Consider the following 11,426-nt stretch of genomic DNA (forward strand, 5'->3'; position numbering starts at 1 on the left):
TGGCACCAGGGTTCTGCTTCCCAGGCTGTGGGGAGGTACTTGGAGGTAATCAAGGGCTGGAGTGAGGCGGGGGATGGAGATGAGAAGGTACTTGGATATCCTGGGGTATGGATTTGGGAACTCTCCCAAAGGAAGGTGGTGGCTTTGGAGAGGGATGAGGCTGACAGGGTCGTTGGAAGGCGATTAGGAAAAAGAGAGTTGGACCTTGCTGAAAATCCCACTACCCTGAAATCCGCCTCCCTGCTTCCCACATCCTTACGACTTCTCTCCTTCTTTTCCAGCCCCAGCATCCTCCTGATCCTTCCCAAGCCTGTTTCCCCAGCCATGGATGGCCCCAAGGCACCCTTCCTATCCGTTACTCTGTCTACTTTGGACTTTGCTCCTGCTGCTATGAAGTTTTATTTTGCAGCTGCAAGGAGGACAACAAAATAAATCTTTATTCTGGGGGTGGCAAAATTCACTGTAGCCCACGTGCTGAAAAGCCTTGGGCTGGCCCTGCTGACACATCTTGTTCTACTTAAACTGCTGTTTTTAATAGACCCAAAAGGTTTGTTTTACCAAAGATGTTTCCTTCTCTTCCAGCAGAACCATGTGCACTGGTTTGTTCATGTAAGATGTGGCCTGGCTGCGGGAGCTGCTGCCAGAGCTGCGTTGTGTTGGCTCATGTGGCACCAGCAGCACGAAGAGGTGGACCACCCAACTGGAAATCTTCTGTTTGACTTCAGTTTTGGTGGAAGCTAGATTGGAGATTGTTTAAAGGGGATTTGAAATGTCTCATGAAAGCACATTTCAGATGCCAGCTCCTACTTTTAATTAACCCTTTGAAAATGGGACTTGCCAGTAGGGTCTGTAGTAGATTTTGGGGGTTGCATTCTGAATAATTGGTAACTTTCTACATTGAAGCTGGACAGCAGGCGTTAGCAAAGCAGTTCTCCTTTACATCTTTATCTCTTTCCCGTTTTCAGGTTCTCCATGGCCAGTGGCATTTCTCTCTCATCAAATATCTTTTGGCAGAGATTTCAAACATTGGTAAGAATCAATATCTGAAAGATGTAGTTGAATGTAAGGTGTGGATCTCAAACCCATACCAAAACTTTTGGCTCGGTAATGCTGTCCAGTTGCCTGCAAAGATCCTGCTGTGAGTTTGGGCTGTGAATACCACTGTGAGATCTAAATGGTGGTATGCAAAAAATGTGACATTTTCTCTGCAGTAGCTATTTGCAGGACCACTGATTCTCCCCTCCCACCAGCTCAAATACAGTTTGGTGGCAAATAAGGTTGAGGACAAGCCAAGACCTGTGTGAGAACAGCTTTCCTCCTGCAGTCCTGGGCAGTGCCCTGTGCATACGGTTGTAGAGGGTGGGGAGCAGCAGAGAGGGGTAGCTGCACGGGAGTTTCGGTGTTCATTACATGTACTAGGGAGCAGGCAACATAAAGGACTGTGCTGCTGCATGTTGCACCTCACCACCCTGCCCTGGCCATGCTGGCTCCGTGGGAGAGCCCCCACCTGCCTGGCGGGGGGTGCAGGTCCCCCCTGCCGTCACGCAGCCACGGCTGGTGTAAGCAGCCCTGTGCTTTGCTCTTACCGCTAGCTCAGCATGGTCATTGTGTCTTGAAACCCAACCTGCAGCAGGCTCACGTGTCTCCTTTGTGGAGAGACCCGACCACCTTCTGAGAGCACATGGTCTTGCCGGTGCTCAAAGTTCAATCAGCTCCACGTACAGGCACCCCAGGGCTCAAAATGATCAATAAACCACAGAAATGCTTTTTCACTACAGCATTGATTGCACTGAAGTGTTACTGCTCTCCCAGGATCTCTGGGGAGGGCTTCCTCATTCAGGTGTTCCCCTTCAGCCAGCTGTTCTTGGCCACCTGTCCCACACCGGGCCGAGAGGCCGGGCTAAACCGGAGCAGTTGGGCGATGAGGGCTTGGCAGGGCTCTGGCAGCGGGGGCAGCCCCTCTGGGTACAGCACCCCTTTCTTCTGCTGCTGGGGCATGCTGCGGATGTGAGTATCGTCAAAGGGCATGTAGCCGGTCACCATCACGTAGAGCATCACTCCCAGGCTCCACATGTCGTACTTCTTGGCGTCGTAGGGGATGCCCATCAGCACCTCCGGGGAAGCGTAGGCTGCTGACCCGCAGAAGGTGGCACTCAGGTCCGGGTAGCTGTTGGCTTCCTTGCTAAAACTAAAGTCACTGAGTTTGGCCCGGCGGCCATCAGCGGTGAGCAGCACGTTCTCACACTTGAGATCCCGGTGCACCAAGTTGCGGTCGTGCAGGTAGCGCACGGCCCCCACGACCTGCGCAAAGATGTCCCGGGCCTTGGGGACGCAGGGCAGCTTCCCCAGCTGCTGCACCAGCTGCAGCAGGTCAGTGGCTGCCGCCTCCATCACAATGTAGACCTTCCCATTGCAGACCTCGATAAGCTCGAAGATGCGCACGATGTTGGGGTGCCGGATTTTACGCATGATGGAGAGCTCCCGGGGCAGAAACTTGTACACAAAAGCTGGGGGTGCTCGTTGCCTGTCCACCACCTTGACGGCTAAGGGGCCCTTGTATTTGTTGGAGGTGGCTGCTTTCACCTTGGAGAAGCTGCCCTCCCCTAATGTGTGACCCAGCCTGTAGCCCAGCTCACGAAGTAGCTTCTCTCCTGCATCAGTTTTTGGCATGGTGTGCGATCCCGATGGGCTTAATCGAAGCTGGTGTTTTGCTCCAAGATTTGAAAGCTTTAATATTTGGTGTGTGGCAGCTGTTGACCTTTGCTCTCCCCCATGGTCCCACGGGTGCCTCTGTGGGCTCCAGGGCTCACCCAGGCATTGTGGTGGGGTGGAACGTTGCACGGCAGCGCCTTTGTGAGATGACAAGGGTGTCTGGTGGGTCCTCTCCACTCACAGGTGTCCCAGGCATGCCCATGCACACACCAGGGGAGAACTCCCATGGGTGAATATTTTGGAGTTTTTACCTTCTCTGTCTCTTCACTTGAGTTTTCAAAATAGGCCTCTTCAGATGATGAGAGTTTGTCAGCTTTCTGGGATGAGGAATCCATTTGGGAACCTACACCAGTTTTCTGCAGGGTATTAGTTATATTAAAATCAGAACTGCACGGAGTGGTACAAAGGAGTGATTTCTACTGTCCCTAACTGCAAACCACCTTGGCTGGCTGTAAATATTTACTTTTTTATTATGATGGTGCAGGGAGCTATTTTTCTAGGTAGGCTTTCTGACTCTGTGGTGTGGATGGGGAACTTCAAATGCATCCTTCAGAAGAAACAGCTTTTCGGTTTCTGAACTTGGAATTGCTCTCCCTGTGTTTTTATCAAAATGATATTTTGGAGATTTACAGAGAGGAAGTGAGACCAGAGATCCTTCAAAGAGCTTCTGTAATTTAGATTTTAAATGCTTTTAGTCAGTTTTAGATGCCATCAGGTGAGAGTTGAATTCAGCACAGGGCAGGAGCAGAGGGCAGCTGGGCTGGGTTGCAACACCCACACCAGAGCAAAGCGTCCCTCCCATTGCACACCCCGTCTCAGGCCAGCGTCGGCTCCTTCCTCCAGGTGCAGCATCCTTGGCTTTCACGAACAGTTTTTTCTGGTTTGTCCTGTTTTTTTAAGCTGCTTGAGGATCCTGTCCTCCCTGTGGAGCCCACATTTCCTTTCCAGCTGTACAAAGGAGCCTGGGACCACAAAATGTCTGTCTTCCTAAATACCAACCCGAATGCTATTTTTAATTTTTGAATATATGTTTCATTCTGCAAATCGGTTCTAAAGAGGAATAAGACTCAGCTGAAGATGAGAGAAAATCTTGTCTGTGTTCTGAAGTCACTTGAGGAAATTAAATTAATTAAAAACTGCAAACACAGGTCTATATGTGCTGCAGGTGAACTTTGCCCTGACTCCTAAGGGCAAGTAATGGTCATGTCGAGTTTTATCTGCTGTGGAAGTTGCGGGTCAAACCCAAATCACTTTTCTACTTCAGATGCTATTTCTACAGGCAAGTTGAAGTATGGGAATCCAGCGTGCTGTGGTTGAGTGCAAGTTGCCAGGCATGTATCAGCATGTATCACCAGGCATGCTGTCAAAAGGCCAGGCAAGCAGCATGTACGTTGCATGATGGAGGATTTGGTCCCGCGCAGGGGCTACCCTGCTGACCCCTGAGGAATGTCCTCAGTCCATCCTTATCTCCTCCAAAGAGAGGGGAGGCCCCATTTGATGGCAAGGACCTTGCCTGGGGCTGATGTCTGTAGGAGATGGGCGGAGGGAATCCTGCACGCTTGTGGAGGTGCTGGATGTGACCCAGCCAACGCTCTCTTTCTGTTTGGGCCATCAAATAAATGCCCCCAGATTTCTTACTTCTGAAGCGGTTCAGAAAGAAGCCATTTCCAGGAGTTCCCGTTCATAAACTGCTGTTACTTAAACACAAAAAAATCCCACCTAGCAATCAGCAGGCCAGATGCAGAAAGCCATTTTGCTGGATACACACGATTTCCTGGCACTTCAGTTTAGCCCGTGAGTCATAACCACAGTGACTTAGCAGAGGTCTGAGATGGACTTTTCATAGGAGCTGGGAACTTTGAGGCGGCTAAACATAACTGAACCAATCTGGGCATTTTTATAAGGGAAAATGCTTAGACCAGGCATTCCCTGCTTACTACCAGAGCACCTCTGGAAAATGCCATCATCACACGCTCTGACAGATAGAAAGATGTGCCTGCAGCTATCTATAGGGGTTTGGCTGATGCTCAGTATATCTTTTAGAACAGGAACGTGAGTTCACATTATAGACATGTTCCAAAAGCCTACAGGTAAAATCCTCATTTATGGGAAACCTCTCTGAAGCCCCCTGTAATAACATAACCTGAAGAGGTGTTTTCCAAACCACAGTGGAAAAAACGAAGCAGCGGCTACAAACCACGTTGAGATTGTAAGGAATAACGTTGTGGAGTCCCGCATTGCTGGTAACTCCCCATCTGCTTGTGGGAGCTTGTCGCTTTTGGGAGGTTTTCAGCAAGCTTGGCTGAGGTGGACAGTTTCAGACTCGGAAATTATTCAGTAAGTCTTTCTCTAAGCCCAGAAAATGCACTGCACAGTTAGATGCTGCAGAAGCATCCTGGGGGCCGAAGGGCTTGTGCAGTGCCTTGAAGGAGACAGGGAAGAAGGCTCTGGTGAAAATGGGGACGGAGCAGCTATCGTAGCAAACGCTCCCCCTCCTGTACGCTGCAGGCTAAACCCCTGTGAGCTGGGTTTGCTGCCAGGGCTGCAGACATCGTTACTGCGCATCTCCGTGCTCCTGAGCCACAGCTCGCAGCATGGCCTGGGACTGCTGTGAAAAGCTCCAAAGAAAGACAACAAGAGGCATGAATGAGAGGTTTCGGTTTGGCAGGACACTGTCGAGCAGAGGGGGACGAAAGACATCTGAGCTCAACTTTTTGTGCTGTGCTTAGATCTTGGAGAAACAGATTTTTGCCTCGTTAGCTGCTGGCTCAACATTTATTGGTATAAAAATGCACCAAAAATCTCTTTTGCTTTCAATCCTTCCACTTCAAGTACTGCTACCTGTGGTATAAATATTTAGGTCACACAAATATACTTTAGTAGGTTACTCAGTACTAACCTATAAAAGGATGCTGAGCTTCTGAGCTTTCTGGTACATTTTTTACATCAAAGCTGTGTTCATAGAACAGACTTGTTCCATTGCTCTTGTAAATGAGAGCAATTAGAAATCAGGCAGCAATTACTGGTTTGTTCAGTCTGGTATGTGAGCAGGAGGAGCTGATCTGAAGAAGTATAAATTACTGGAGCTCACCATCAGGGTCTTCATTATGGGGACGTTTTCCGACTCCGGCGGCATGGTCGCGCATCAGCCCCACGCGCAGTCAGTTCCTCTGCCAACGGGCTGATAGACTCCTGAAGGACCACTGAGGCTGCTGGGCAGTGCAGGGACACCGGAGAGCTACCAGGTGCCCCAACTCGCCTCTTTCAAACTCAGCATAAGGTAATGTACCTCCCTGGGTAAGTTCACCCAGGGTGAGTCCTGCATCGCCTGGGGCTGGACTGCTCACCAGAGACCAAGCTCTGCTGGGCATCACTTTACATCAAAATCAGGAGGAGCTCCTAGTTAACCTCGCCTGGGTCCTGGGTGCAGTACAACTACGTAGTATGGTGTTCCCCACGGGGTAACTCACCTTGCTGAGATGCTAAAGGCCTCCAACTTTCTGCCCTGCCAGAAAAGAACAAACAAGCCATGAGACGTAACAGAGGAGGATATTTTTCTTTCTGCATCATCCCATAGATTTTTTTCACTAATAATTAGGTCTTGTCTTGCAGGAGAATCCTGGCTGTGCTGGAGTTGATAGCTGGGAAATCACTGGTCTGCTCTCTGAACATCGGGGTTAATCTAACACGCCTGTGCTGTGCCTTTTTGGGTGGCTGCCGCCTTGCCAAGCCTCAGTGAGGCAGTACTCTATCAGTATAATTACTGGACTGAGATACCAGCTGTCATGCAGTATGGCAAAAAACCGAGCTAACAAGAGGGCCATTAGAGCCTGTATGCTTCAGAAACCTCTCCCTGTCCCCTGTGACCCCATCGTCCCCACAGTCCCCATCCTGTGACCCGATCCATCAGGGCAGGGCTGCGGGGGGTCCCGCTGGCATGGGGGCAGAAGGGGCAGAGCAGCCACATGGGCTCAGAGTGCCGGTCACTGATCTGGTGACAGATTGACACCTCTGGGGCAGGGATTTCTCATGTGAGTGAAAGCTGTTGAGTGTAACCGGGGGTCCTGCTGGAACAAGTGTACCGAAATATAACTCCTGTTAATGCAGATGGTCTAGAAGCCAAAACAAACCATAGTTTCATACCTTACACCATGAGGCTGTAAGTTACAATGTGTAGAACGACCTTTGTACTCGCACAGAGCCCTTGAGATTTCTTTAAATACCTCTGTTTCCATACAAGCAGAGATATTTTGCCCAGGGGCTGTAACTTTCAAGACCGGTCAAGTAATTCCTAGGTGCTCCACTTTGTGGCCAGTCTACAGCCAGGCCTTATTGCTTAGCACCCTGTGAATGTGGGAATGGGAAAACAGCTGCACAAGAAGTAAAAATAACTAATGTTAATAATTTTGCTTGACTACCTCGTTATAGATAGTGCAAAAGGTAACCACAATTCTTCCTAGCAGATACTGAAGTTACCAGCATCTTCTTGCCAGCAATGGGTAAAGAGAGCTCTTTAAACAAAAGCTTTCCATGTTTTATCCTGTATTTGATTTTTTTTTTAATATAGTTGTTTTACTTTCACAGAGAACACTGGACTGAAAAGAAACCCACTGCCTGTAGCACTCTTCCATCCACTTGGATGTTGCAGGGCGTTCATGCAGGTGCTGCAGGCTGGAGAAAATTTTGCAGGCGAGGATTGCTCTGCAGTCCCACGGAGCTATACTACACTCTCTAGCTGTTAGTACCAAAGGGAACAAGCAAAGGTGAGGCTCATTTGTAACAGGTACAGACACTCACCAGGTAGGGCATAGCCAGTAAAGAAAATTACGCTGTTGGCAAGTACTCTCATTTTTTAGTGATGTTATTTGCCGCTCACTTGCCAAGTACTATTCAGTGAGCTATTTAAAGGTAATTGATCGCTGGCCTGTGTGGTGTCTAACCAGTTGGAAAAATGGGGCAGGTCTCATGAAAAGTACACCAAATCCAAGCTGCCTCAGGACCTGAATTGCTGTCGTTGCCCTAGATCCTTTCATGCAAAATCAAGCTGTCTGTGAGGTTATTTTAGGCACTGGTATTAAATGGACCTGGAAAGTTGAAGGTACAAAACTAACTGCAAAGCCTTGTCTCTGAATGCTTTATGAAAACTGTGTGTGTGCCTACAGCCGCAGCCTGAATTTGATCACGATCTCATGGCTCCTTAGGGGCAGCAACAGCAGCGTTGGCAATGGAGAAAACCCAAGTCGCAGGTGGTCAGCAAGCTGTCCTTGGTAATGTGCTGCTTTTTCTTTTCTTTCTTTCTTTCCTCTCATGTCTCAAGGATTGGTATTTGTTTAAAATACTCTGGCTATGTTGGGTTTTTTTATCCCTTTGGTCGATAAGGAGATCTGGGACCTCACATTCCTGGTGTTCAGAAGCAGCTGTGATCCTCACAGCTGTTTGTCATCAGATCTTACCCTTAGCCTCTTGTTCAAACAGAATAAACTAGTGAAGCTGGTTGTGGGACTAGTAAGAGGTCTCCTAGAAATTTGGTGGCATGAGAGGAACACCGAACAGCAAACTCTATGGATATCCACTCGATTAACCAAGGTTGTTCAGACACCAAAGAGACGCCTTGTGTGCCAGAAACATCTCTTCATGTAAATGAGAATTTAAACCGTGTGAGGGACATAAAATGGGCTTGTAAGCCATCAGAGGGAATGGATGTATGGCAATAGGCCACACCACTACCTCTTGGGCAGCTTGTGAGTGCCTCAGTAGGTGCCAAAGGAGATGAAGGATGGAAAGGGCTAATGGGCTGGCCTGCAAACATGATTTTGCAGCTGGCATTGCCAGGCTGCACCTGCCAAGAATCTCAAACCTGAAGGCAATAAGCTAGAGTGGAGTGGGAGACAAAAGGGACTATGCAGGCTTTGGCAAGCTGGTTGCTCACGAAGCAGGAGGACTCCCCTGGGCAGGTCTGCCATTTAGAGGCTTTGCACCAAAAACCCTTTTGGAAAGAGGGAGATCTTATGCCTCCATCCTTGTGGTAAGTGGAAAGTCACGCCTGGCTTGTCGGAGCTGAGGAAAACCAGCTGCACAGGGAGGCTAGCTTTTCCTTTTCGGTGCTGGAATGCCTGCTGAGTGGGGGGAGGCATGGCTGCAGGAGAGCTGGGAGCAGAGGGGGGACTCAGCCTCGGGAGCTCACCACACCCCTTTCCTGGCCAGAGGTGTTGATCTCCCTATGTCTTCATTCAGATGGCTCCTTCCCACCACCTCCCTTCCGAGAGCTGGGAAGCTTTTTCTTCCTTGGCCGGTGCTGTAGATGCTTGGCTTGGCCTTCAAGTGGCTGATTCCTGCACACTTACCAGGGAGATCCTCCAAACGTGCTCGCGAGCCAAAGGGAAGGGCTGTGCAGTGTCAACAGGCTGCCGGGTTGAGAAAAGTGTCTAAGCTTGCTCTTCCTGCCCCTCCTTGAGGCCAGGGAAAGAGCCCAGCCGGCCTGCTGAGATCCCCCCCTCGGCACTGGGCAGCCAGAAAGGTCTGGGTAGGAACTGGGGCTCAGTGCTGCGTGTCTCCCAAGACCAGGGAGCATTTCTCTCCTCTCCTTGTTTCAGCATCAACAAATCTCTTTTTGTAGCTGAAAGATTAAATGCCTATCACAGCTGTTGACTTGCTTACTGTATTTGTGTGCCTGCTATCTCTGTCCCTAGGCAGAGCTAGCCAGCGTTTTGTCATGGCTGGCTGTCAAACAGGAGGGAGAGGGCTTCGGGTGATGCTTTAAGCAAAGCAGAGATTTCAAAAGCCACAGCAAGTGCCTCTTGGGTTAGTGGAAATGGAGTTGGAATTGGGTGGTGATAAGGGTCAAGAGAAAAGTTGGGAAATGAGAAGCTTTTCTTACCACATCAAGTTATGACCGTTAAATCCAAATATAATTAAGTTAGAAAAGCAGGTAAGTGTTTTGTGGTTAACTATCCCAAATGAATGATACTTAAATTTCTTCCTCACACTGATTTACTTACCTGCCTGTGGAGAACCCCATCACAGACCATTATGTAATCAGAAAGAGATATAGTTGTCTGGCACCTATTGTAATTAATTTATGACCAGTTAAGGACTGCAGAATTTGGCCTGTAATTAGGATATCACAGTCTATGGTACACAGAGTTGGAAAGCTGATGGCAAAGTGTTATGGCTATGGAGCAGATGTTTAAATGGAAGTAGTCAGAGGCTGATTTCATGAGTTGCTTTGAAGTCACATGCTACAAGATGCTCAGATAACCACTGAGATGGCTTCTCCCAGAGGTCTGGTTAGCCCTGGATGAGCCAGTCTTGTATGAGAGTCTGGCAGGGCTTGAGTTAAAGAGGAGGACGGGCTGGACGTGCAAACCAAAAAGCTTCAGAGCTGTCAAGACTGATGAGAAAGCTTAGGCTGAGCCTTAGATGATCACTAAAGACAAACTAGGTGGCAGAAGAAAGTAATCTTGGACCAGATAGTTGGTGTGGGTATGCACGTATCAAAGAAGGCAGGCAGGCACTTTGGGAACAAGGCTAGAGGCAGCTACAGGGACTATTCTGAAGGTCTGTTTGCTGAAGTCTGCTCCATCCAACATCTAACTGGACAGGGTTTTGTGGGATTTGAAGAAACTGCCTGAGAAACCAAGCAAGAAACTAGTTGTGACCCTGAGAGGAAAACAGCCAAAGCAGGTTGAGGCTTATCACGTGCAGAGGCAAAAGGACAGGCAGTTTGGGCGGGCAGCAACTACGGATCTGCTCACACAAGTAGCAGAAGACCTTGCATTACATTTGTTGTTTTGCTTTCCATAAAATTGAGCTTTTTGCTGCTTTCCTGCTTGTGCGTTTCCCTAAAAAAGAAATAAATCCATTGAAAGCAGAAACCAGGCATTCCCCTTGATTTACCGACAGTCACTGCAGAGCGTGGAGGCCAGGTACGCCAGCCTGGGCTGGGACAGGACAGGCATGCCTGCGCCCCGCTGCTTAGGCAATGGGTGCTCGCAAGCCATGAAGTATATATAATATCACAGTGCCCTCTTGGGGGCAGGTGTTCCTTGGAAATAGACCTTTATGGTTTATGTGCTGCAGATCTCATTGCTCACCGCTGTCGCTTATTCTAGGAGCTCATGCTGCCTAGCTAAATCACGGATTCTCCCACTGAACACTGATCTTTCTAAGGGAGAGTTCAGAGGTTTGGCCTTGGATTTTTATTTTATTATTATTTCAATATGAATCCTTTCTCTGCTGCTGATCTGTACTTTAAAATAACAGAAGCGAGGAGGGTGAGGAGCTCCTGAGTGAAGATGGCAGTCTGCCCTCAGAAATGAAACCTGCCTTGCTTAAACACTTTCAGGTGACTCAGCCCCAGCAAGAAACAAATTGTTTTAACAACAGATTTAATTAGCTGGTGTTTGTATTCCTTCATAGTGCTCTTGAGTCCCCATGCACCTGCTAGTAGACCTGTCTCAAAGCCCTGGCGTCTCCTGCAAAGGAGCGTGAAGAATGACTGAAGCATTAAATAAGGACGTGGGTAAGTACGGCGATTCCTTGCCGACTGCGGGAACAGCCTGGAGAGGGAAGGAGGGAAGTGTGACCGGTCTCTCTTCTCCTCTAGCTTTTGCAGTACTGTCTTTTGTTAAACATTATAAAGAAACAAAACATGAATCAAAACACAACTTCCAGCAAATATTTGGGATGATGCTATGGAATCGTAACTACGTCAC

General features: G+C 48.8%; 1 protein-coding gene across 1 annotated transcript; it reads right to left on the bottom strand.

Annotated features, from left to right (window-relative positions):
- Window positions 1–1,836: 1,836 nt before the first annotated feature.
- On the bottom strand, window positions 1,837–2,670 carry TSSK6 (testis specific serine kinase 6; the record flags this gene model as incomplete). Its single annotated transcript, XM_082314749.1, has 1 exon — window positions 1,837–2,670. The coding sequence occupies one exon, from the start codon at window positions 2,668–2,670 to the stop codon at window positions 1,837–1,839; it is 834 nt and encodes a 277-aa protein (XP_082170875.1).
- Window positions 2,671–11,426: the final 8,756 nt, after the last annotated feature.

The sequence above is a fragment of the Platalea leucorodia genome, assembly GCF_965183815.1.
Source record: "Platalea leucorodia genome assembly, chromosome: 5".
NCBI classification, from domain to species: domain Eukaryota; kingdom Metazoa; phylum Chordata; class Aves; order Pelecaniformes; family Threskiornithidae; genus Platalea; species Platalea leucorodia.